This window comes from Palaemon carinicauda, chromosome 1, assembly GCF_036898095.1.
Source record: "Palaemon carinicauda isolate YSFRI2023 chromosome 1, ASM3689809v2, whole genome shotgun sequence".
In the NCBI taxonomy this organism is placed as follows: Eukaryota; Metazoa; Arthropoda; class Malacostraca; order Decapoda; family Palaemonidae; genus Palaemon; species Palaemon carinicauda.
The window spans coordinates 331,494,964-331,522,441 of record NC_090725.1 but is presented as its reverse complement, the minus strand read 5'-3'; the positions used below and the strand labels follow the sequence as shown (position 1 = coordinate 331,522,441).

Here is a 27,478-nt window from a genome sequence, read left to right as displayed (position 1 = left end):
CTTAATTGCTGTGCATATGCTGCAACCTTTTGTCAATATTTAGGAGTCCTTCTCTTTGTGCGTACGCTTTCAAGCGTATGCCAAGGAAGAACTAGCTGCACAATACATTTATTTATGTGGGGGTCATCTTTATTGTTCACTTCAAACTTGATCATAGAGATCTCGTCGTCCGAGGTCCAGTCGAGTCGGCCCCCCACATGGCTTTCCCGACTGGCCCCGGTGGGCTCCACAGTCATTTTCGGTTTTACCACCTTGCACTCCTCCTCCTCCTTTCCTTTGGCATTTTTCAGTAAGTCCTGGTATTGTTTGGACTTACGTTTGCCACTTATAGAATCCACTGATCTGTCGTTAAGTACGCACTATTGTATTTTTACATTTATAAAAGGATGGCCCAAGTTAGAAACTTCGAACTGGGCCATCAAATTAGGCTCTTCTGGGGCCCAGGGCTTATTTCGCTGGTCTTGTAGGCGTTTTATGGCCCCCTCGTGAAAGTCAAGAGCGTGAGCTCTTCGCTCATGCAGACGCCTGCCTGCGTAGGACTTAAATACCTTACCACAATGGGGGCAGGTGCGAGACCAATCTGCGCTCTCGGCCACGCCTTGGGCACTGTTGGACGGCCCTTCCAATCGGCTAGTTAATTGGCCGGTGACGGGGGCACTCTGGTTGTGAGTGCTCCTGTTGGCGGAGGGTTGACCCATACGCCGGCTTTCCCCTTCTTCAGGGGTAGAGTGACCAGCAGTCTCTCCTGAGGGATTGGCTGGGCAAGTTGGATCCACTGAGTGGCCCCCACAATCCATACTGCAGGCCCAGTGGATTGGTCACTATCAGTTGGCACTGATCTTGCCTGCACGTCTCGGCTCGCAATGAGACGAAACTGGTGGCTTAGCAAGGGGGACCTAAGGTTCGTAATTGATCCCCCTCCCCGACTCTCGGTTGCAACTCTCAGATTCCCTGACCAAGGGACTGGAGAAGCGGAACCGCACCAGTTAATAAGGAGTGAGGAACTGAAAGCGCTCGAAAATGGCGGTTTGAAGCCTGTTCCGATTGCTAGATGCTTCCGATTACCTCACCCTTAAGAGAATGGCAACAGCCCACCCAGGTCCCTTCTCTTGTCATCATTATTGGGAGAGACTAAAGTAGGATCACCAAAACATCATCCCTGCTGGATTCACAAAGTCACCAATTATGTCTTGAATCCAAAGCCACGCCCAACATGAGGACTCATGCTATGCCTGGCCCTTTTAAGCAGATTACTCTGTGACGCAGGTTTTACAAGAAAGGATGTGAATGCTCCAGGTGACTTTCACAACCTTTATCCTGCAAGACGTGACCCACAGGAACTCAATATGGTCTCTATCGGTCCTGTGGTGGCTGCACAACAGCTGGTTGTATACCTCAAGCTCCTTATTGGACAAGTAGCAGAAGGTTGAGGGCACTGTTACCCGGTTTTAGTCTGCGTGAAGAAAAAAGATTTGACTGGCTCATATTTTTTCTTCATCCTCCCCTCTCTTGGGGAAACCAGCATCCTGGGTTCTCTGCATAAGCTGACCTCAAACCACTGCAGGTAAACCATGCTCCCTTGTGCTCCTAGTATTAACCTAATGCTGTTGCGTCCCCATACCCTGGCGAGGTGGTATTGTGAAAGTCTTGGTTACAACAGTTTTTCTTACAAGAGACTCGGAATAAATTTACCTAGACAGTCACACTTCTGCATATCTTTAACACACAGCTTCCGTAGGCCGTGGACCTTGCGTAGCAAGGTTTTAGCGAGGCGCAGGGACTCCTTATTTTTTAGTACTAACATACATAAGGAGCCCCCGGGTAAGGCCAAATGCCAGACTGGCAGGGACGTCCACCCTTCCTAATGAGTGAGTCACTCCTAATGAATAGCGTCGTTTGTATTCCAGTTACGGAACAAATGAAAAATTTGAAAATAATTTGTATTTTTCTCAACGATACAAACCTTAGCTATTTATACAAACTTGCCCGCCAGCCCTATCCCCCTTAAAGTCCTACCTCCAAGCAAAGTGAGCTAAATCACTGTTGTGTGAAGGGGAGTGGTAGCAAGCTACCCCCCCTACCCCCCCCCCCCCACTAACTAGCGGTGTGGGTAGTTAACCCTCGCTAAATTTTAATGGCTCATCATTTCAGCGTTGCCAAAAGTAATATCCCTAATAAATAGCTAAGGTTTGTATCGTTAGGAAAAATACAAATTATCTCCAAATTTGTCATGTTTTTGTCAGTTTATATTACAAACAGTATGCACAAATAAATATCATATAAAATTATCTTTTATCTTGGTACCAATTTTTGTAGATATTTTTTGCATAATCTGAGTTGGAGCCAAACTGACCTGACGTCAAATCAACGGTGCTTAATGGTCTACGCCAAAATGGTGGGGCCAAAAAGTACCCTAACCTAGTGGTAAGCCCTTTTCACTACAGCCTCATCCTCAGATGCATAGGTCTAGATCCTGGAGATGCATTTCTTATGTTGACAACTACAAACTCACCAATATTTTTTCTCCTCCAGATGACTACCTTTGAATCTAGTCTCCTAAATGTACTGGATTAATCATACAAGAGTAACAGAACACATTAGTTCGTTGTTCACCCTTTCAGATGGGTTTGAGGTATAGAGAGAGGAAAGACTCGAAAGCTGCAGCAAAGAGATCCTCTAGTTCCCTTGGGTTCTCTCGTAAGAAAGATCTTAAAGATCATCTTTCTTCTCATTCATCAGCTACAGTTAGATGTAGGAATTCTACAGTGACATACAAAGTTTTGGCCAGGAGGTATTGTAATTCCCCGGTTAGGGGGAACTGAGAAAAATTTTAAATTTCCGACCCTCTTCGGCACTGGCCTCCAGACAAGAGGAAAGCAGACAGTATGATTTCTTTCTAGAGAGGAGTAAAGTCTCCCAAGGGGTGACATACCCAATTCAGTAGGACAGTTGCTGAGAGCAGCTGATCTGATTTGGACCAAATCCGAGGAGATAGATTCTGTATCTTCTTTTTTTGTAGAGCCAGGCATTAACAAGGAGAGTCAAGGGGCTTAGCAAAGCCCCCAGCTCGGTCATTAAGGCAGGAAGGCTGCTATAGACTGATTGTGCTGTGCTCCCCAAGGAGGTTTTTAACAAGGTCAATAAACACGTTTCACCTTGTAAAGATTCCCTAAACACAGGCTGATCTCCTAAGATTTTGCCGTCAGCCTTTTCAAGTAAGAAACTTTATGTAACTTGGGACTCGTCCTTCTTCCCTGCCTCTGGACCAGGCAGTCGCTACCCTAACCTCTATGTCGGAGGAAAGGCTAGCAGCTCGGCACATTGGATTTATAACTTCAAAGGTCTCCAACATGGTAGCTGTAGCAATGTCAACTCTTAAGATGGCATCCTGGTTAGACCACTGGTCAGGTAGCCTACAGTGGGATATTTAGCCTCGAGTGAAGACCTCTCAAACACAGAAAAGAGGAGGTAGTTCAAGGACCTCGCGCAAAATTGGTAGAATATTTGGTTCACAATACAGGTAATGGGCTAACTGGATTCGTGAAGTAAAACGGATCAGAGAGAAGTACAGTACATGTACTGAGAAGTGGTGGAAGTCTAATCAAGATTCGTTTCTCAACCGTGAATATTGTTTAGTCCACAACCTTCCTCCTTCAACAACTTCTCTTGGTCATTTCGTCCTCCTAGACAAACTTCTGGACCATCTTCTAGATTGGAGTAAAAATGGTGTGAGAGAAGGATGAAGAGGCAATTTCATGGGGCAAAGCATTGGACGTTCTTTTTTCCAGTTATTGCCTTCCGTTCACCAGAACCCTCCTCCTCCTCATTCCAGCTCAAAAGACGTCCTTCTATCATCCAGGAAAATGAAAAAGACCTTGCCCTTCATTTAGAAGTGCAAACTATGCTGCTAAAGGACATTCTAGAAGTCAAGGATGGGTCTCGGGGCTTCTTCAGCCCTCTTTTTTTTGGGGGGGGGGGGGGGATGAAGGCCTTGACTGAAGGAGACCAGTATTACACCTCTCAGCCCTGTACAAGTTATCTGCTAAACTGAGTTCAGGATGAAGACCCCCAGCACGGTTAGACCTGCAGTACGGAAGAACAACTCCATGATCTTGATCAATTCCAGGGATATGTACTGTACTTTCAAATCCCCATAAATCGTTCAAGAAAGTACTTACTCTTTGTCCTAGGGACCAGTCTTTTCAGTTTAAAGTTCTTTGATTTGGGCTGTCCATGACCCCAAAGGTATTACTGGAGTATTTATGCTGGTGTCAGCATGGGGTCAATCCAACGGAATTCACCTGATCTGTTATGACTGACTGATACCGCCAGACTCGCTCCCAACTTTATCATCATCGGGACAGACTTCTCTCATCTTGTCCCAATCTTGGAATTTTGACTAATCTAGAGGAGTCTAATCTTGTTCCCAAGCATAGAATGAAATACCTGGGCATGGACAGAGATATGATGACAGGTTAAGTTTATCCATCGCAGGACAGACTAACCCAATTCGGGAAAGTAGCTCGTCCTTTCATTCACCAGGCACAGTTACAAGGTAACTGAACATCAAGAGAGATGATGAAACTTGTTCCTCATGGTCTCTTCCATCTACAATCATTGGAATGGTGTCAACAGACTCTGGTCACAAACACCAAAAGACTAGATGAGAAGAATCCGTTTCAGGAGCCTCTCTTAGTGTCTCCATCCACATCTTTTTACACACACATCAAAGAGAGGGTTGGGTCCCATCTCATGGACCATCTGGCAGGAAGGCAATGGTCACACGAGTACAAGTCACCTCACATCAATGTTCTTGAGTTGATGGTAGCTTACCTAACACTTCAGAATTTCTAGTCTTCTGGTCAGCCGTCGGTTGCCTTTATGAACGATAATGCAACCGTAGTGGTATATGTCAACTAGAAAGGCAGTAAAATATCACAGGCTCTGTCAAATAGCTGTGTTGCACGAATGGGCTGTCCGCAATGCAGTAGTTCTCTCAGCCTAGTTCATTGCTGGCAAGAGGAATGTCATAGCAGAAACGTCGAGTTGAAAGGGTCAGAATGGTCTTTACATCCCCAAGCAGGGACAAAGCTCTTGACTTTGTGCAGTTTGGAGTTCACCAACAAAAGACATGTTCACCGCAAGCCTCAACAGAAAGCTGCCAGTCTACAGCTCACCGTTACGAGACCTTGCAGCACCACTCGAGGACATGTTCTATCATCCATGGGACGGCCTCAACGCCTATGCTCTTCCACTCCATTGCCTTCTCCGAAGGATGATAAACAAGGTGTTTTCATCCCAAAGCCTCAAGTAGAATGTTACCTGAACCTTGTGCTTCTACTAGTTGAGTCGCCGAGGGAGCTTTCCCACATGCCACAACCTGCTCCATCAACCCAATATGTAGAGGTTACAAAACTAGGTTGGAATCCATCATTCCACAGGTGTAGGTTATCAAGCACCTCTTCCGAGAAGTAGAGACGCTTTTCAAGCGAGAAAGCATGAAACATTATGATGCCTTGGGAAATCCTCCACTGACATGTATCAAACAAAGTGCGCCATCTTCTGTATTTGGTACCATCAAAGGTATATTTCTCCTCTCGAAGCTTTTTAGCTTAACTACGGAAGGAAAGAAGCCTCTCTGTCCCAGCAGTAAACGGATATTGTTCAACCTGGAGCCAAGTACCAAGACTGAGAGGAGTGGATATTTCCTCTTGCTGGTAATTATCTGTACTTGTCAGGAATATGGAGTAGATCTGTCCTCCCCGTGAAATTCAACCTCCATTGTGTGATGTAACCAAGACGTTACAGTCTTTGAAAAGAGCCCGTTAGGAACTATTTCCCTCCATAGCTACCTTACTCTTATAACGGTTTTTGTGGTTGTCTAAGCTTTGACAAAGTGGGTAGGCAAATTACACGCAATCATATTTTTTATGAATAGTACTTACCTGGCAGTTATATATATACAGTACGTATAGCTAAAGTCTCTGACTTCCGGCAGAATTTATTAGAAAATCGCGGCAACCGCCTTGTGGTGGTTGTGCGGTTAGGTGGTTAACAGCCCTTATAGGGTGTACCTGGAATCATTACAGTTTTCTGTTCCTCAGATTATCTCTGCCGGCCGGATCGACAACATCGTTGGTCCGCCATTAAGAGTTTTTCGTAATTGCTTTCCCTACATCGCTGTTTTGGACTTCGTTTGGTGAAGTAACCTGTGTTGGGATTTGGCATTCGTGTTTTCTTATTAGTTTTGTATATTTTGCTTTGTTTATCATGAGTGAAAAACTTCACATTCGTGCATGTGCGAGTGATGTATGCAAGGTGAGGTTACCGAAAGTGTCGGTTGACATTCACACAGTTTGTATGGGTTGCAGGGGGTTTGAAAGTGCCCTAAATAATAGGTCCAAGGAATGCAAGGGTTTAAATGAAGATGATTGGTTAGCTATGAAACGCTATGTGCGCAAATTAGAACTCGATAGAGTTAGGAGGGCTAAATCAAAGTCAAGTCTGCTAGTGAAGCTAGTTTAGATTTATCTATTGACCCTTTAATTGTTACCTCTTTGAAGGTTGTTCCTTCCCCGAAAGTAGTAACTCCAGCCCCTTCTACAGGATATGCAACTGCGGATGACCCTCGGTATGCCAGGACGGCTGCCGAGTTGGAGGCCATTAAATTACAACCTGCGGCCTTTAAAGGTAAAGGTGAAAGTTATATTAGTACTTGTGAAAGTGCAGTGGAGGTGGCGGCTGATCGAACCTGTCATACCCCTAGGTCTAGACCTCTACCAAGCTCCCAGGACTAAGGGAAAAGATACGTCGAAAGCCGAAAGGGGGTGAGAGGTGCTTATCCTCGGTCAGTCGTCGCCTCAGACAGTCCTGTTGCGACCTCCCAGGCTGCTCTTGACCGCCGTAGAAAAGGCGTGTCGGATATGTTTGTGTCTTCACCTGATCCTTCTCCCAGATGCAAGTGGCAATACGAATCAAAACCGACGAAGAGAAGGTGGGACCGGGATGTGCAGTCTCACTCTCCCTCTTCTGGTTCGAGTAGCCGAGAACCTGAACCTTCGGAGGACGACTTCGATGTTGTTCCTGTTAAGAGGATGAAACAGAGAGTCCTTAGCCCAGTTAGACCTGATAAACTTCCTGCTTTTACTGCCAGCGCTTCCAAACAGCTGCCTTCTTCAGAACCGCGAGAACCAGCAGAAGTTGCTAAAGCTTTCATGGCTGTTATGCAGGAACAGCTTTTATCGCTAGTGCAAGCTTTCAGCCGCCCTCCTTCCCCAGTTCGGACGACGTAAGGATGTCTCTTTGCCAGTTAAAAGATAGTCTTCTAAGAGGGAATTAAGTATCTCTCCAAAGAAACCTCTGCTCACTTCGTTGGCCGTACGACAACGCACACCCTCTTCATCGGCTCGATGCCAGGACGTTACTTCCTCTCGCTTTCGGCGCCAGGACGATACTGCCTCTCGCCCTCGGCACCAGGACGATTCCGCTTCTCGCTCGAAGCTCCAGGAGGTTTCCGCCTCACGTTTTAGGAAGCAGGAGGAATGCAGCCTGCATTATCAGGACGAATGCAGCTTGCCTTATCAGGACGATACCGCTTCTCGTCATTGGGACGATACCTCTTCTCGCCGACAGGACGATAGCAGCGCTCGGCGCCAGGACGACACCTATGCTTGGCGCCAGGATGTAATCAGCTCTCGGTGCCAGGCTACTTGCAGCCCACTTCAAGATGTTGACCTTGATCAGGACCTCGTTGATATATCGGAAGAGGAAGAGAAACCTTCCAACTCTACTAGTGATTATAAGGTTCTATCTCGCTCTCTTTTAGAACCATATGGGGAGGAATTCCAACCTTCGGCTCCTCGTTCTCCTCAGTCTCAATTCACCAGGAAGAAGACTATGAAGCATTCGGCCTTCATCAAAATGAAACTTTCTATTTCGGCCAGGAAAGCACTCGCTAATGTGGGTGATTGGATGAGGGAACGGAGGCAAGCAGTCAAGACCACCTTTTCTTTCCCACCTTCTCGGCTCGCTTCCAAGGCCGGTATGTGGTATGAGACAGGGGAACCTTTGGGTCTAGGAGTGCCTGCCTCCTCCCAAGGTGACTTCTCTGCTCTTGTGGACTCGGCAAGAAGGCATGCACTGAACTTTGCCAAGGTGATATGGTCCATGTCGGAACTTGATCACCTCGTCATGGGAATGTTCAGGGTTTTCGAGGTTTTTAGCTTTTAGCTCTCGGGACTGGCCAGGAAGACTGAACTCCTGGAAGGCACGAAGGACCTGACGAGTATCATGTCCTGCATGGACAAAGCTCTAAGGGATGGGGCGAATGAGTTGGCTTACCTTTTCTGAGCAGGGGTCTTGAAGAAGAGGGCCCTATTGTGCTCCTTCACCTCTAGATCGGTGACTGTTGCCCAGAAGTCGGAGCTGCTTTACGCCCCTCTGTCACACCATCTCTTTCCCGAAGCTCTGGTCAGAGATATCTCCCTTTCTCTGGTACAGAAGGCTACTCAGGACCTTTCTCTGGCACAGAAGGCTACTCAGGACCTTTTATCTCGGTCTGCCAGAAAGCCTTTGCCTGTTGCTCCTGCTCTTCTGAAGAAGGAAGAGAAGAAGTTCCAGCACCCCTTTCGGAGTAGGGCTTCCTTGAGAGCGGATTTCAAGGGGAGAAGACAAGAGTCAGGGCCAAGGACCAGCAGAGGTGCGTTTAGGCCCCGATCCAAAAAATGAGATGGAAGTCCTCCAGACAATAGTAGGGGCAAGACTGTCTCGCTTTTGGCAGTCTTGGAAGAGGAGAGGGGCGGACACCTGGTCCCTCTCAATCATCAAAGAAGGTTACAAGATCCCCTTTTTAAAGAAGCCTCCTCTCTCAGACTCTCCCCTAGCCTTAGAGGTTCAGTACGCCGACGCGGGGAAACAAGAGGCTCTTCTGGAGCTAGTCAACCAGATATTGGTCAAGGGAGCAATGGAGCCAGTCTGGGACCTTACCTCCCCAGGCTTTTACAATCGCCTATTTCTGGTTCCCAGGAACTCGGGTGGATGGAGACCAGTCCTAGATGTCAGCTCTCTGAACGCCTTCGTGGAGAAAACAAAGTTCTCCATGGAGACGACTCAGTCCGTGCTGGCAGCAGTTTGTCCAGGCGACTGGATGGTATCTCTCAACCTGCAGGACGCTTATTTTCACGTCCCCATTCATCTGACTTCAATGAAATATCCCGAGATTTGTGATTCAGGGCAAGTGCTTTCAATTCAGGGCACTTTGCTTCGGTCTCAGCACGGCTCCTCAAGTTTTCACCAGGCTAATGGCGAACGTGGCAGGCTGGTTACATCAGGAGGGGATAAGGGTATCCTTCTATCTGGACAACTGGCTGATTCGATCACAGTCGAAAGAAAAATGTCTGGAGGACATACAGAATTTGTATACAATGACTCAGGACCTGGGACTCGTCATCAACAAGGAAAAGTCTCAGACCGAACCAAATCAGACTATTCTCTATTTGGGGATACAGTAGTTCTGAATTCAGTTCCTTTTTGGGCTTCTCCCTCCCAGGAAAGGCAGACCAGGTGCCTAGAGAAAGTCAGAGAATTTTTAAAGAAGCAGGAATGCTCAGCGAAGGAGTGGATGAGTCTGCTGGGAACTCTATCCTCCCTAGAACAGTTTGTCTCATTGGGAAGACTGTACCTAAGACCTCTGCAACACTTCCTAGCAAAGGTATGGAACAGAAAGACCCAGGAGGACTCCTTTTCTTTTCCCACTCCGACAGATCAAGGATCTTTTGATGTGGTGGCTGGACCCAGCTCTGTTATGAGAAGGGATCTCCTTGTACAAAAAGAACCCTGAGCTAGTGTTATTCTCAGATGCGTCGGAGTCAGGCTGGGGAGCAACTCTAGGGAACAAGGAGGTCTCAGGTGTTTGGGAAGGAAGTCAGGTCAGTTGGAATATCAACAGGAAGGAATTGATGGCAATTCTGTTGGGACTAAAGGCCTTTGGAACCTCAGTGTTAGGGAAGACTGTGGAGATCAATTCAGACAACACCACAGCTCTCGCGTACATCAGGAAACAAGGGGGAACTCAATCCCTCTCTCTGTTCAGAACAGCGAGAGAGCTTCTCCTTTGGGCGAGCGAGAACAGGACTCAGCTGTTGACGAAGTTTGTTCAAGGGCAAAGAAACATCAGGGCAGACATGCTCAGCAGGAAGGGACAAGTTCTTCCCGCAGAGTGGACTCTCAACCCGCATTTCTGTCAGAGCCTCTGGAAGTTGTGGGGCAGACCTGTAATAGACCTTTTCGCCTCCAACTTGAACAAGAGGATCCCCAACTACTGCTCTCTAGTACTGGACGAGGAAGCGGGAGCAGTGGACGCCTTCTTGATGGATTAGACGGGGATGGACATCTATGCGTTTCCCCCGTTCAAAATCATCAATCTGGTAGTCAGAAAATTCGCTCTCCTCGATTCGGGACGAATGATTCTAGTGGCTCCATTCTGGCCTGCAAGGGAATGGTTCACCGAAGTGGTGGGCAGGCTGATGGACTTCCTAAGAAGACTTCCGGCAAGTCTAGATCTTCTCAGACAGCCCCACTTCGAGAGATATCATCAAAACCCCCTCGCTCTCAAACTGACTGCCTTCAGACTGTCGAAAAGCTCGTTAGATCTCGAGGCTTTTCGGCACAAGCGGCAAAAGCTATTGCCAGAGAAAGAAGGATCTCGTCACAAAGAGTCTACCAGTCTAAGTGGGAGACCTTTAGAGCTTGGTGCAGGCGACACAAGATTTCCTCGACCACTACTTCTCTGAGCCAGATTGCAGACTTTTTATTGTACCTCAGATAGGATGCTAAGCTGGCTGTATCCACCATCAAAGGATACAGGAGTATGCTCTCAACCGTCTTTAGGCATAGAGGCCTTGAGTTGTCTCAAGATAAAGATTTGCTGGACCTTATTAGGTCTTTTGAGACTACGAAACAGGTACAATTAAGACCCCCCTCTTGGAACTGGATGTGCTCCAAAAAATTTGAACCTATCTCGCAAGCCTCTCTTCGAGATGTAACAAAGAAAACCCTCTTCCTTATGACTCTAGCGACGGCCTAAAGGGTCAGCGAGGTCCAAGCGATTGAGAAGCGTGTAGGCTTCAATCAAAATGGGGCGGTTTGTGCTGTAAGGTTCGACTTTCTCGCCAAGAACGAGAACCCTTCGAAACCCTGGCCTAGGACGTTTGAGGTCCCTAACCTCACGAACCTAGTGGGTCAGGAGCAAGAAAGACTCCTCTCCCCAGTTAGGGCCCTCAAGGCTTCTTTAACCCACACTAAGAACGTGAGGGGTGCATCCAACTCGTTATGGTGTTCAGTGAAGGATCCTCAAAAACCCCTGTCAAAGATTGCTTTGTCCTTTTTCTGAGGGAAACTATTAGGGAAGCCCACCTCTTATGTGAGGAAGAACACTTCGCCCTGTTGAAAGTACGGGGTCATGAAGTGAGAGCCATTGTTACCTCACTGGCATATCAGAAAAATATCAGTTAGGCAAATCATGGACGCAACGTTCTGGAGGAGCAACTCTGTCTTCGCTTCTCATTACCTCAGAGAGGTGAGAGTAGACTATGACAAGTGTTATACTTTGGGCCCATACGTAGCTGCGGCTTCTGTATTAGGCAAGAGTTACTACCCCCACTCAACCTTAGTTTGTATGCATGTATGAAGGTTTGTGTTTTTTATGGTAGTCTGAGGACCTAGTTTTGTGGTACGGTTCCCCCAGTCCAGATAGATAGTTTATATCCATTTCTGCAAGGTTAGGTGGTTAGTTTTAGTAAGGTTGCAGGTGTTTTATTATATGGGGCGAAGGTAGTTTCTGAACTCTAGTCAAGTTGTTGTTCTTACCCCTTTGACAGACTCGATTGAGTTGTTTGCATCATAGCAGGTCTACTCCTGGCTGAACATTCCTAAGGGAAAGAGACTCTAGAGGCAGTAACCTTTGAAGTCAGCTACTTTAGCAGGTAAGGAATCAAGGCGTTTTTTCTCCTACAACTCTTTTGTTGTTTCCCCAACAATGTTTACTGTCTGTTTCCCTCCTCCAAATGTGTGAATCTGCTATATATATACATTGAGCCCTCGCTACTTTGCGGTTCGACCATCGCGGATTCACCACTTCGCGGATATTTTTCATAACCCATATATATAAACATATCGCGGATTTTCCGGAAATTTTGAAAATACCGCGATATATGAAGACCCCAAATACGATATTTCGTTACCTGTAATTCCATTAATACTGTAATTAGTAATATCTGCTCTTACTGATTGTTCATTGCATTACATATGACATATAATTCAGTACAGAAAGAAATAAAACACGAAAAGAGAATGTGATCATACGATAATTCAGTATACAGTACGTAGTAAAATTAAATGGAACATGAAACGCAAATCAGATACAGTCATACCGTATTAAAATGGTGTAGGGCTGCTGATGGCTATTACTGTACTACAAATGTAAGGGATGTGCATCTTTTCCATGAATCTTTTGTATGTATACGTACTTAGTACTGCATCCAATAATATTCTTTGTTGCAAAAATCACATCTCGAATAAGCGTACGAGAGAGAGAGAGAGAGAGAGAGAGAGAGAGAGAGAGAGAGAGAGAGAGAGAGAGAGAGATCCAATAAAACACACAATAGGACAAGAAACAAAAACGGTGATGAGAGAGAGAGAGAGAGAGAGAGAGAGAGAGAGAGAGAGAGAGAGAGAGAGAGAGAGAGAGAGAGAGACATACATATCCTACAACAAAACAAGCGTAAAATAGCGTACGTAAAGCTGTACTGTATACGTAGGGTACCTTGTACTTTGAATTGGTAACTACTACGTAGCATATAAGACTGATTGTGATTGGTTCAAGCGCTGATAGATGAGGAATCAGAACCCAAGTTTTGTAATCTAGCCTGTGATTGGTGTTTTGACCGCTTCTCCAACCTCCAGCATCTTTTCGCGGCCACTTTGTCTGCCGCTCTATCGCTGTGTAGATGTTGCTACGTTATTGTGAACTTTAATCTGTGCTGTGCGTGACTGTTTTAAGTTGAACTTTTTGTTGAACTTTCTGTTAAACCCTACTGTACAATGGCTCCCAAGCGTTCTGCTTCTACTAAGGCTGGTAGTGAGCCTAAATGCCACCGAAAGATGATGACGATTGCTGAGAAGGTGACGCTTCTCGATATGTTAAAAGAAGGCAGAAGTTACGCGGCCGCAGCCCGCCATTTTGGAGTGAACGAATCCACCGTTCGCTACATCAAGAAGGACGAGGCGAACATTAGAAAGACGGCTACCATCACCTTTAGCAGATCAGCGAAGCGAGTCGTTACCACGCGTAGTAAAACGATCGTACGCATGGAAGGTGCTTTAGCAGTGTGGATTGCCGACTACCGGAAGAAGAACATAGCCTTGGATACGAACACCATTCGAACCAAGGCTTTGAGCTTGTATGAGAATTTTGCGGCAAAGGAACCTCAAGACGACGATGGCGACCATGCTGAAGAAGATGATGATGTAGATGAACCTCAACCAGGGACATCCACTGATTCCCAGCCTCAGAAACGTTTTTCCACCAGCAAAGGATGGTTCGCGAAGTTTCAGAAACGCTTTGGCCTGAAAAGCGTTTCCCTGCATGGCGAGGCTGCTTCCGCTGACACTGCCGCTGCTGAAACTTACGTGAACGAGACTTTCAAGAACATTATCGCTGAAGGTGGATACAAGCCGGAACAAGTGTTTAATATGGATGAGACCGGCTTGTTTTGGAAGAGAATGCCGTCGCCAACTTTCCTGTTCAAAGAAGAAGCCAAAGCCTCTGGCTTTAAAGCGTTCAAAGATCGCGTAACCCTCGTGATGTGTGGCAATGCTGCTGGATTTTTGCTAAACCCGGGGCTTATTTACAAGTCGAAAAATCCTCGCGCTTTGAAAAATAAGAATCTCCTTCCCGTGTACTGGATGCATAATCAAAAAGCATGGATTACGAAGATGCTGACCTCCAACTGGTTCCACCAGTGTTTTATCCCGCAAGTCAGCAAATATCTCTTGGAGAAAGGCTTGCCATTCAAGATCCTTCTCCTTATGGATAACGCTGGTGGACACGCAACTGACCTGTCGCATGAGGGCATTCAGGTTGAGTTCCTGCCACCCAACACCACGTCATTAATTCAACCGATGGACCAGGGGGTTATCAGGGCGTTCAAGGCCCTCTACACGAAGAATACCTTGGCGGACCTCGTTGCGTGTGTGGATGCTGCCCAAGAAGATGAAGATAAAAATTTCAATTTGAAGGCGTACTGGCGGAAGTACACAATAGCCACGTGCCTGCAGAACATTCAGAAGGCACTGCAAGAAATGAAACCTGCAACCATGAATGCGAGCTGGAAGAAGTTGTGGCCCCAGATTGTTTACGACGACGAGGGATTTACACCGTCTGAAATTCAACACTGCAATATGCAAATCTGTGCAGTTGGCTGTGATAATTGGAGGTGACGGGTTTGGCAACATGACGACTGAAGACGTCGACGAGTTGTTGGACTGCCATTCCCAGCCGCTAACTGACACAGACCTAGAAGACCTGACGAAATCGTCCAGTGAAGAAGAGAGTGAAACGCAGGAAGAGACCCAAGAAATGGTCGAAGAAACGGGCTTAACATTAGAACGGCTTGCCAAGTTCTGCAACCATGCGAAGGATTTGGAAGAAATGTCGCAAGAGTGGGACGAGGATATGGTTGTCTATACAATTCTGCAACAAGATCGATGACGACATGACTCCCTACAGGATGCTCTTCGAGCGAAAAAAGAAGCAGCGGCAGCAACTTCCGATCACAATGTTCTTCCAGCCACGCAAAAAAGAGCCAGTTCCTCCTGCTAGTACACCTTCGGAAGAAATTGAAGAAGTGTCCCAGGAAGAAGTTGAAGAGGTGTCCCAGGAAAAGACACCTCCGTCTGAAGAGACGTAAAATACTGTACTATCATTGGCTGCACAGTAGAAGACATCATCAGCTTCATCATCATCATTTCTACTGTGCAGCAAATTCATCGCCATCATCATTCAAGTTTTTCTTCAACTTCTTTCGTGGTGAGTACAGTAACAATCTTTATTTTTTACTTTAATATTCTAACATTTTAATATTTGTGCCTGTTTTAGTTTAGTATGCATTAAGTCAAAGGGAAGGTTTTAAAAGTCTGAATATACATGTTATAACCTATCATATTTTTTTTTTTAAATTGACATTTACTGTACGTACGTAAAACATCTCTCTCTCTCTCTCTCTCTCTCTCTCTCTCTCTCTCTCTCTCTCTCTCTCTCTCTCTCTCTCTCTCTCAAATTGTTTTCCTCCTTTGCTACGTATGTACTGTATGATTTTATATAGATACGGTAAATAATATTTGTAATAACACATTTTCTAAAAGCTTTTACTGTAATATCATTATTTATCACTTTCATCATGCGCGTTAAATGCCTTCGTTTGTTTACTGAGTGTGGTTGTTTACTGAGCGTACTTTATGACGCCGTCGTTTCAGTCGGCGTCATGAAGAAAAACATTTCTTCAATGCGTTTGTTTCATTATGATCAGAGATAAACGTAAACAAATCATATGGTTGCCATTTTTTATCGTGCTTTTGGGCGTTTGGGAAACGCATGATATAAAATCGCCTTTAATATTTGTGCCTGTTTTAGTTTAGGGTACTGTAGTACATGCATTAAGTGTTCTGTACATTAAAGGGTAGTTTGTTAACAGTACTACGTACAAGGGAAGGTTTAAAAGTCTGAATCTACATGTTAAATAAATACATTAATATGGTGTCAGTACTTCGCGGATTTTCACCTATTGCAGTGGGGTCTGGAACCTATTTACAGTACTGCGATAAACGAAGACTCACTGTACTGTATAACTGCAAGGTAAGTACTATTCATAAAAATGGAGTTTTTATGATTGTTTTAAAACAAAGTTTTATGAATACTTACCTGGAAGTTATATATATATTTTAAAGCCCACCCACCTCCCCTCAGGAGACAGGTCGAGCAAAGATAACCTGAGGAACAGAAAACGGGAATGATTCCAGGTACCATCCTGTAAGGGTTGTTAACCACCTAACCGCACACCCACCACAAGGCGGTTGCCGCAATTTTCGAATAAATTCTGCCAGAAGTCAGAGACTTTAGCTATTTATATATTTATATAACTGCCAGGTAAGTACTCATAAAACTTATGTTTTATCATAAAAACTCCATATTTCTCTCATACTGAGCACTCCCAGGATTTTAGCTGGCCAGTTTGATAGTAGGGACTTCTTCCCACCTAAGGATAAGTCTCCTATTAAAGGACAAAGGTTGGTATTCATGTAGCAACAAATTTTAGAAGTAATTTTGTATTTTTTCTATCGATACAATCCTCAATCCTTTAACTCGACTTCCCGACTTCACCTCCCCCGAAAGTACGGCCAGACGCAATTAAGCTAACTGTTCAGTGTACCGGGATGGGGGCGGTGCTTCCATACCACCAGCCGGTAATTACCAGCAATTGCTGACACCTTGTTATAAGTTTTAACAGCTGTGTTCCAGCTGCGACTGAATCATTCTCCTCTTAAAGGACTCTGGGTCTCTTTCTAGTTGGAAAAATACAAATTACCTTTTAAATTTGTGATTTTTATTAATGAAATTCTGTTTTTAATTTGTTGCTTTTCGTTAATAAGAAAACGTAATTTTTTTCACATTTCTTTGTTACTTAAATGGATGTTGAATGTACTGTATTTTCCAAATATTCTAATCTGATATTCAAGCATTTTTATAGTGTGATATTGTACTTGAAATGAAAGAAACTGTGATAATTTTCCTTTTATAATTGGTTATAATGGAATGAAGCCCAACTGTGGAAGTTCAAAGAGATTTTGTATTGCAACCAATCATACTTGTTAGCGAGAGCTCTAGATTAAGTGACCGTTGCTAAGTCTGTGCTCAAGTCAGTGAGAGGTATAAGCATTGTATATAGGTAATCTTTTTGGATGGCATGCACAAACTAAAGATTTTGGTACTGTATGTAGGTCATCTTTCTTCCTTTATGTTAGCAATAAATTACTGTAGTTATTTTCTCTTGTTTGTCAGGAGATCAAAAAGTAATCTGCTACAATGCGTGTATTGTACCACTATATAAGGGTAAGGGAGATGTCCATGAGTGTTGTAATTCAAAGGGTATTAGTTTTTTGAGTGTGGTGGGAAAAGTGTATGGTAGAGTACTGATTAATAGGATTAAGGATAAAATAGAGAATGCAATCTTAGAAGTACAGGGTGGTTTTAGAAGAGGTAGGGGTTGTATGAATCAGATTTTTACAGGTTGGCAGATATGTGAGAAATATTTAGCAAAAGGTAAGGAGGTGTATGTTGCGTTTATGGATCTGGAGAAAGCGTATGATAGAGTTGATAGGGAAGCAATGTGATGAGGTTATATGGAGTTGGTGGAGGTTGTTGCAAGCAGTGAAAAGTTTCTTCAAAGGTAGTAAAGCATGTGTTAGGATAGGAAATGAAGTGAGCGATTGGTTTCCGGTGAGAGTGGAGCTGAGACAGGGATGTGTGATGTCGCCGTGGTTGTTTAACTTGTATGTTGATGGAGTGGTGAGAGAGGTGAATGCTAGAGTGCTTGGACGAGGATTGAAACTGGTAGACGAGAATGACCATGAAAGGGAAGTAAATCAGTTGTTGTTTGTGGATGATACTGTACTGGTTGCAGACACGGAAGAGAAGCTTGGCCGATTAGTGACAGAATTTGGAAGGGTGTGTGAGAGAAGGAAGTTGAGAGCTATTGTAGGCAAGAGTAAGGTTATGAGATGTACGAGAAAGGGGGGTGGTGCGAGGTTGAATATCATTTTGAATGGAGAGTTACTTGAGGAGGTGGATCAGTTTAAGTACTTGGGGTCTGTTGTTGCAGCAAATGGTGGAGTGGAAGCAGATGTACGTCAGAGAGTGAATGAAGGATGCAAAGTGTAGGGGCAGTTAAGGGAGTAGTAAAAAATAGAGGGTTGGGCATGAATGTAAAGAGAGTTCTGTATGAGAAAGTGATTGTACCAACTGTGATGTATGGATCAGAGTTGTGGGGGAATGAAAGTGACGGAGAGACAGAAATTGAATGTGTTTGAGATGAAATGTCTAAGGAGTATTGCTGGTGTATCTCAAGTAGATAGGGTTAGGAACGAAGTAGTGAGGGTGAAAACGGGTGTAAGAAATGAGTTAGCAGCTTGAGTGGCTATGGATGTGTTAAGGTGGTTTGGCCTTGTTTAGAGAATGGAAACTGGCTGTCTGCTAAAGGTGATGAATGCATGAGTTGATGGGAGAAGTACAAGAGGAAGGCCAAGGTTTGGGTGGATGGATGGAGTGAAGGAAGCTCTGGGTGATAGGAAGATAGATGTGAGAGAGGCAAGAGAGTGTGCTAACCCCAAAAAATTGGGGGAAGTGCCTTGGTATATGTATGTATGATGTACAATGATATGCAGGTCAATTTTAAGAGCTCCAAAAATTCTAGGTCTTAGTGACTATTCACTTAAACAAAGGGATAATTCTACTAAATGCCTTTTTAGTAGTTGACCTTCACTGAAATATTCCCTTCTATGACCTGATGCATAATCTTTACGTTAACCATCGACCATAGATTGACAGTAGTTGGTTAGCTGACATTCAGACTTCAATATCTTGAGGAAGCTACCTGTCTCCAATCCAAATAGCAATAAATTTACACAATTTTGGCAACTAATAAACAGCTATTTAATGTCAAAATTTTCCATGAAATGACAGTATTGTGCAGTCCATAAAAATAAACCTATCAAAGACTGAGTTTAGAGTAATCTATGGCTGGTCAACATTGCGTCCTAAGATGAGTTGGTGACAAAATTTTAACCCTTTAGCTTATGTAACCCTTAGCCAACTATTGCCTGCGAGTGCCACCAAGTTCTTCAGATTTGACAGGGTGGATGTATAAAAAGCATAATGTGTCCCTTAAAGTACATGTAAAATTCAATGACTCCTTTACCCTCATGTACATCAAGGTCATACAATATTATGATGAATGTGGTACAATAGTAATCAAGTTTTAAAGAATAACTGTAGTTCATTTAAGTGAGAAGCAAGCTTTCAAATAATCTTAAGAAGAAACTTTTAACGTTAATCAAGAAAACCCTTTAAAATATCAGACAACCAGATAGTTGAGGCTCTAATAATGGATGAAACTTAGGAAATTACAACTTACCTTCACATATATTTAAATTAAGGATTCGCTAATCTTTTACAATTGATCAAAGTGAAAAACTTTAATAAAAAAAAATTATGCAATTACCAATTAAAATGTCAAGACTAATTTGCATTAAAATTAAATTCTGTAAGACTGTTGTAAAGTACTTCCCACATGGTTATTATATAATTTAATTTATCCCATAAGTTGACAGCCTGTTTGAAATAGTTCCACATAAGAAAATTGTCTTATAGAGAATTTCCAGGTAATTTTTAAAGAAAAGCAACTGTTAAACCTCTTACTTTTATCAGTTAGAAACCTGAAGTTTAAAGTAAAGTAGCTTTTAAACCTCTTACTTTTACCAGTTAGACACCTGAAGTTTAAAGTAAAGCAACTGTTAAAGCTCTTACTTTTACCAGTTAGACACCTGAAGTTTAAAGTAAAGCAACTGTTAAAGCTCTTACTTTTACCAGTTAGACACCTGAAGTTTAAAGTAAATGGTCATCATAATCATAAATAATAATAATTGTGGTGTAATGAATTCTCCAATTCAGGAACAGTTTTGGTTATATATTTATCTATCAAATATAAATACTGTTATTTTAAGTAATGTTTCTGGGTAAGATATAACAGAAGTAAATTGATATAGTGGTATCTTATGTAAATTATAAGGAATAACATTTTAGCTAATCATCCACTTAAAAAGGATAAAATTTTTCAAAATATTTTATTTTGCACCTTTCAACACAAGTGAAAAAATTCTAGTTTGCAAAGTATCATTCTATTATACTCAGTAATTGCAAAATTTTAAAATCAATGTCTTCAACAAATATAAACTTTCAAAAACCATAGAAAGCCCACAAATTATTCACACACAATTAAATAAAAATTTAATGAATTGACTGACAAAAATATTGTAAAATAACACAGCAGTAATGATAGTCTTTAAAATTCCTATCCTCTGAGAATCTGATGACTTTATGTAGCTATAATTTTCATTTTCTTTTTAACTTTATTCTTTTGTTCATTATGCTACCACAGTTCAACACAGCTGACCGTAAAATAGTCGTGAGCCTGACCAATTTTTTTTTCCACAGCTAGGATCAATGCTATCATAGTTCAACATGGCTGACCGCAAAATAAAGTCGTGAGCCGGACCAATTTTTTCCACAGCTGGGGTCAATGCTACCATAGTTCAACATATCTGACCGCAAAATAAGTAAGTCGTGAGCCAGACCAATTTTTTTTCACAGCTGGGATCAATGCTACCATAGTTCAACATATCTGACCGCAAAATAAGTAAGTCGTGAGCCAGACCAATTTTTTTTCACAGCTGGGATCAATGCTACCATAGTTCAACATGGCTGACCACAAAATAAATAAGTCGTGAGCCGGACCAATTTTTTCCAAAGCTGGGGTCAATGCTACCATAGTTCAACATAGCTGACCACAAATTAAATAAGTCGTGAGTCTGGCCAATTTTTTTCACAGCTGGGATTGCCAGAGGGTTAAGGGCAAGTCATCAGGTACACCATTTTTGCAGTTTTTAAGATTTAATGCCAAAATACGGAAACCATATTGTTGAAAACAAATGTTCCACTCTTGATTTGCTCAACTATAAAGATGTTACATGGAATCACAACCACATAATTCAGTTTGTCGCTTGCACTATGACATCAAAAAATCAATACTGTCATTCAAATAAATACACATGTACACACTAAACACTGGCTTTATACAGAGATATACAATTTTTCCTCTATACAAATTCTATACCTTCAAATTTATAATCGCCAACTTTTGTTTCCTTTAGTAATACCTTCCCTTCAGTATTGAATGCCATAATGTAAGATGATACGTTACCATCTACTTCTTCGGATTTTAGGGCCACTATAAGTCTTTCACTTGTGCCTGGAATGAACTTGAAACTGGAGAAACCGTGTGTGTCAATCTTGTCGCCAACATGATGTACCTATTAAAGAAAAAAAACAATGAATGACATTAATGAAAGTAAGGCGTATGGCTTTTAATAAATATTGGAACATTAAATGTGGTAATTTATCATCACAAACCTATCACTGGTTTAAAGACCCCCACCCCATTTGTGACCTATAATTGATATTATTACTTGCTAGGCTACAACCCTAATTGGAAAAGCAGGATGCTATAAGCCCAGGGGCTCCAACAGGAAAAATAGCACAGTGAGGAAAGGAAACTTAAGGAAAAATAAAATAGTCTAAGAAGGGTAACATTAAATTAAATATCTCCTATATAAACTATAAAAACTTAAACAAGACTAAGAGAAATAAGATAAAACGGTGAGCCCGAGTGTACCCTCAAGCACAAGAGAACTCTAACCCAAGACAGTGGAAGACCATGGTACAGAGGCTATGGCTCTACCCAAGAATAGAGAACAATGGTTTGATTTTGGAGTGTCCTTCTCCTAGAAGAGCTGCTTAACATAGCTAAAGAGTCTCTTCTATCATTCTAACTGCCTCGCTAGTTTTTAACAGCTGGATAGAAACAAAGTGAGGGATTACTAGTCTTGGGTTTTCTTACAGGGTTCCTTTTAAAATATATACAATCCATTGTACGTGTAATTGAAATGTTTAATTTTTACTCTCCGTTTTCCTTGATTTAACACTGCTTATTGAGTTGTAAAAGTAAATTATTTATTTGTCCTTTGCAGGTTAGCAGTTCAAGCTAACAAGGCCTGTCTACTTGATCATCAAGGTAATTTCAGGTATAGTCACCCTCCTTATCAACGAGTACTGCATTTGGACCCATCACACGGGTGGGGAATTCCTTGGTTAATGAGATCCCAAAGTAAGGAGTTTTTTTTTGTTTTTTTTTCATTGCCCGTAAATATTCACAACTGTAATTATACTTTAAATCTAGACTAGACTATAGCAGTGAATGTATTGTCGTGTAATCACATAATACAGTACATTAAAGCTTTATACTGGCAATATTATCACCACCACTTTCTTTCACATGAATGTATTATTCAATAGTGTATCTGTTTTTTAATGTGCTATACAGGTACTCTACTCATTAATAGATTGGGTTAAGGGTAACTACAGTGTCAGTAAGGAAAAGTGTCATAAAACAATTTACCCTTGTAGTCAACATTTTGGCATATAGTTTTCTAGTCAAATAATATCATCAAAATTGCTAGAATATACTTATGTACCACACTTGTACTGTAGTAAAAACCGGTTTTGCAAGGAGGGAAGGCCTGAGAATCCACAGCCTTTTCTTGTCAGCTGACTGCTACTTTTAGCAGACAATATATGAGAACCAAAGATGTACAAAACAGCAGAGTTATATCATGACTAATGTTTAATTTATGTAATTTATTTGTTCTTGCGCATAGACACTACAAGCCCTCATCCCTTACATAGGAGAATAAGTGCAAGCTGGAATATGGTATTTGAAAGATTCAACGGAACCAACCCCTTGCTTGCTCATTGACAACTCTTTGATTTTAGCTGTTAGTGAGAACGGAAATTCTCTCTAGCTCTCTGGATATTGGCCGAAAACATCAATAGCATTGCTTTTTCTTTTACTTTCCAGCATGTTTGCCTTTTGTGTTGGTTGAGAATGCTGATGGAAATGTGGGGATGACTAGGGGCGCTGCCAAAAACCTGCAGTACCTTCTTGAGGATGCAACATATAAATGATCCTCATGAACTTTGCCCCTCCGGCAGAGGACATTGCTTCAGTGTGAGGATGCCTTATGCTGAGAGTTGAGTGGTCGCCCTCCCAGTGACAAAGGCATAGTAGGAGGTGGAAGAAGTTGAAGAGCAATTCTTCCCCCTTGGAGTCTCCTTAGAAGTCAAAGAAGACCAGTCTTCCTTCTTCTACCCCTGGTTCTCTCCCTTCTGACCTTTTTTCACTGGCTTTCTCCGGGGGACAATCGGAGAAGAGTTGTGACCGTTTAACTCTTGGGCAAGCCTTGGGGCAAGGGGGTCCTTCTGTTTCCCCTGGTGAAAACTAGGGACTTCCTTGTAAAGGTGAGCCTTGATACCTTGGGGTTGCTGGGGACCTCCTTGGGGTCGACTGGTTCCTCGAAAGAAAGTTTGAAATACTGTAGGCCCTTTCAGCTGGACACTAGCAGCAGCCTCCATCAGCCCTGACTTTAAAGGCCGTCAGCTCTTCTGTGCCCTTTTCCAACCTTGAGGCTTCGGAGGAAGACTGCTTCCAGGCAGTTCTCTCAAGAGCAATGCCCTTTATCTTCATATCACCGAAAGTCGAAAGATAGAAGGTCCTGGAAACAAGTGCATAACCCGCCTTCATGGTGTAGCTCTTTCTGGAGTGCGCTCACAGGGTTGCTTCTCAACCTTTCGGATCCTTCCTCCCCTGAGAAGTATTGTAGACGAGCCTTCCGTAGGCAGTCTATTCCCTCTAGGCCTTCTAGTGACCCCTCCATCACATGCTTCCACCTCATGTACCTCTCCCAGGTCATAACAAAATACCCAATTTTTGCTATGTTGTTTATTGCCGTATGAGCATTCTGGAATACACAGTTTCCAAGGCAATTATTATTTTTAGTTGTGTATATGTGTTCTTTTGTTTGTTGTAATTGGCCATGAAATGTAAACCAATACAGACCACACCAAGGACATTAGTCAATGCAAGTTATGCAAAGAACCACTTATAACTTGAAAAATGTTAGATGTCTTGTCCAAACCAATCCTATCATGGTAAACACTATAGTTAATTACCTCATAGACTCGTCTGGCCACAAACATGAAGAAAAAGTATCCAGACCGGCTACTATTGTGTTTTGAGACCTGCACATTAGGGGCAGATTCGACCATTGACAATAGTATATCCTTTGTGTGCCCAAAGGGAGAGCTTTTCTGGATCAACCAGTACCATGAATCACAATTTCGAAGTGTTTTGTTTGTAACAGCAAAATTAATACTTATGAGATTATCAATATTTTTAAAAAAATTTTGTTAAAGTGAACGACACCTCGTAGTAACGGGGAATTTTGAGGAGGGAGAAGTCTAATTGGAGAGGGATCTCTGGTAGTGGTATCACTCGCCCCAGTTTTAATACCGACACCCTTTCGGGGGGAGCAAGCAGGATATATTCCTAGCATTCCATGCAACTTTTTTCTCTGGTATATTTAGCAGTATTTATACCTTTGAAATGGTGCTTTAAGGAGAATTTCAGGCGACACACGTTCCTCGCCCAGAAATAGATTTTTCCTTCGTCAAAATCCCTTTTCTTATCTGCCAAAGTATTAAGAATCAATCAACAACTTTTTTTTTTCAAATTTTGCACTAGAATTGGCACAAATATACATATTTATAATAGCTCTCCTTATCCCAATTTATAAAATCAACTTGTAATATTTGATTTTCAGGAAATTGTGGAAACGACCATAAAGTTAACACAACTGTAATTTGGATGCCAGAGACTATTATAATAAGCGCAAAAACTTTCCAGACTTTGTTGCCGTAAGTAAATATAAATGATGATTAAAACCAGTTATGTTTAATTATAGGTATTTTTTAATGTTACACACAAATATATTTTTTATTAAAAGGAAAAAAAGCCCTATTTAAATCATTAAATAATAGACATGATTTATTGAAGTTTGCACTTCCAATTTCTATTAAGGTGAGGTTTTCATATAGATACAGGCATTACTAAATATCACAACTTTTAAATGTCCTTTTTATTTTTCCTAACTATACAAGTCCTTTAATTTGGGAGACTGATTCAATGCAAGGTGGAGACAATTGTTAAAACTTGATTAGCGAGTGGTAAACCAACTCGTGAAAAGTAGGAACGAGGATCCTTACCTCCTTACCCACCTGGAATATCCTCAGGACTTTTCAGCCCAGGCCTGAAAGAGGTTGTTAAGGACGGAAGTTAGATTAAAGGACTAAGTTAGTATACCTAGGAAAGATACAGGTTACTTTAAAATTTTGTCATCTGTTCCTACTTGAAATTCAAACACACTTTCTTTAATTAGGGATAGTCGCTCCTTGGTGGATTGGAAGTTCCCTTACAACCAAACTGGGTAGTTAAAATTTTCTTGGTGTCCACCGCTTGGTCCTGCACAGGAGCTAGGCGGTAGCTCCAGTAACCTCTTGACTGACTTTCAAATGGATGAAAGAAAAAAGATGTATACGACTTGTACATGTGTACGTTTATTCCTACACAAATATAAACCATTCTTTATAATAAGAAGGATAGCAGCAGAGCTGGAATACAACAGTTCAATCTTTTATCAAGGTATAGTCTACTACCAGGTTGTTACCCTGTCAGTGGTAGAGGGGCAACCACCTCCCCTTTTTTGTTGATCATTGTAAACTCGATTGGCTTGCAGCCTTCAGAGAATACAATTTCACTGCATGTGGATAAAGCCTGGTTTCTGACCATTGATATCTGGTTTGCAGGATGACGAGATTTGTACTTATCTCCCAAAATCGGACAATTGAGAGGCCAAGCTGTCAATAGGACTCTACCACTGGTACCAGCAGCCAAACAGGTGGTGGTTTCCAGGTCAAGACTCTTGGCCGTGAATATTACTAAAATGTTTTCGTGGACTTTTAATGGGAACAGCAGCTATCGGAAGTACCTTTGGACGATGGTTTCTCTTTTCCAGGAAAAAAGCCGACTTCAGTACCACTAGTGGAGAATAAGTACTGTTGATGTCACCTTAGGTACTGAAGTCTTGGTTCCCCAGACCAGTGATAATAGGTTTCCCTCGCTGGTTGTGGGTAGGAATTCCTCACATGTGGTCTACTGTACTGTACAGTATATCTGAAGAAAACTTTACATGGCTGGCTCTGAACTTTGCCTCTCCATGCCAGGAAGGCCTCAAGCCCATACATAAGCTGAATAGATACCCTGAGACGTTGCGGAAGATTTGGGCAGGTGTCCAGGCCTCCTTTTTGCAACTTGTTGCGAAAAACCTCTCTCCTTGAAGAGATGGTGGATAGTCTCCCGGCGGGAAGTTAGAGCAAGCTACGGCTTGCGGAGGATGATGGCATGTGGCTGTGCGAGTAACCGGTGACGTGGGGGGGGGGGAGTTTCCCTCGGAGGCTCCGTAAGGAGTTACAGAGGGACTGGTGAGCCACCTGCGAGAAGCCCTAGCGGAGCTAGGGGGGCGTTGAGAGACCGACCGATACTCTGGTCCTGTAGAGTACTCTCCTCATTCGCCAGAAGGGGGGGAAGGCAAACACAGTGATGTTGTCCCACCGTTGCTGGAAGGCATCCTACCAGAGGGCCTTAGGGTCCGGGACTGGGGAGCAGTACAGCGGGAGCTTGCAGCTCAGTGCTTTAGTGAGCCGGTCCACAGAGGGAGCCCCACCGAGTCAGGCTTCGTAGGCTACTTGAGGATCCAAAGACCACTCGGAATGTGGTGTCCGTGTCACACTGCTCAGACTGTCGGCGAGCCCATTGCTTTGCCTGGAAACAAGTGAGCTGCTAAGGAGATCGACGGGAGCTCGAACCATCCCGGTATCTCTACCGCAGGATGGGATAGGCTAGCTGAAAAGTACCTCCTTGTCTGGGCAAGAAGCCATCACTGTGGTGTTGTTGATCCTCACAACCACAGAGTAGTCCGCCAGGCTAGCTGGAGCTACTGAAGTGCCGGAAACACGGTTTCCATCTCTAGTAAGTCTAGAAGAGGTACTTCCTGGTTCTGACCACTGGCCTGAGGTCCCATGGTTCAGGACGTGGGCTCCCCCCTCCTTTTCTTTGACACGTCCGAAAACAGCATCAAGTTTGGGGGAAGGACAAGAAGGTCCACTCCCTATTGTGGATCCTCGTCTGTTTCCCACCCCTGGGGGTCCGTCTGTTCCGGATGTCCCCTAGGGATCCCGCCGTCCAGGTAGTCGTGTCCCTGACTCCCCCGCGCCTCGAGCTGCCACTGTAGTGAACTCAACCTGAGGCGACTGTAGGAAACCAGACGGGCCAGGGAAGGGAGATTTAACCACATTGGGTTGGAGGTTCTTCTCGTGTGGGGGATGACAAAGAAGGGATGCCTTCGAGTCTGCTAGAATCGGCCAGGCACCCAGGAAACGGAGGGGACGGATGCCGATCCTGAGAGCCTGTGAAGAGATCAGAGTGGAAGCTTCGGTGAACCGTTGAGGTGTTGTGGAGAGACTGAAGCACAGCACTTTGAACTGGTATATCCCCTTTCCAGGCAAACTCCAAAGTACTTCCTTGAGGATGGGTGAACCGGGATCGGAAGTACGTGTCCTACTAGACCAGTGTACACATGA

The 27,478-nt window shown here is 43.3% G+C and overlaps 2 protein-coding genes across 2 annotated transcripts in view; one reads left to right on the top strand and one right to left on the bottom strand.

Annotated features, from left to right (window-relative positions):
- Positions 1-27,478, top strand: part of Nrt (Neurotactin) — a 409,664-nt gene that overhangs the window by 144,492 nt on the left and 237,694 nt on the right. The window lies entirely within an intron of this gene.
- Positions 19,823-27,478, bottom strand: part of LOC137658778 (soluble calcium-activated nucleotidase 1) — a 47,445-nt gene continuing 39,789 nt past the window's right edge. Inside the window, exon 5 of the mRNA XM_068393808.1 lies at positions 19,823-21,198. Coding sequence (XP_068249909.1) covers positions 20,986-21,198 — 213 coding nt within the window. The 3' untranslated portion in view covers positions 19,823-20,985. The remainder of the gene's footprint in view (positions 21,199-27,478) is intronic.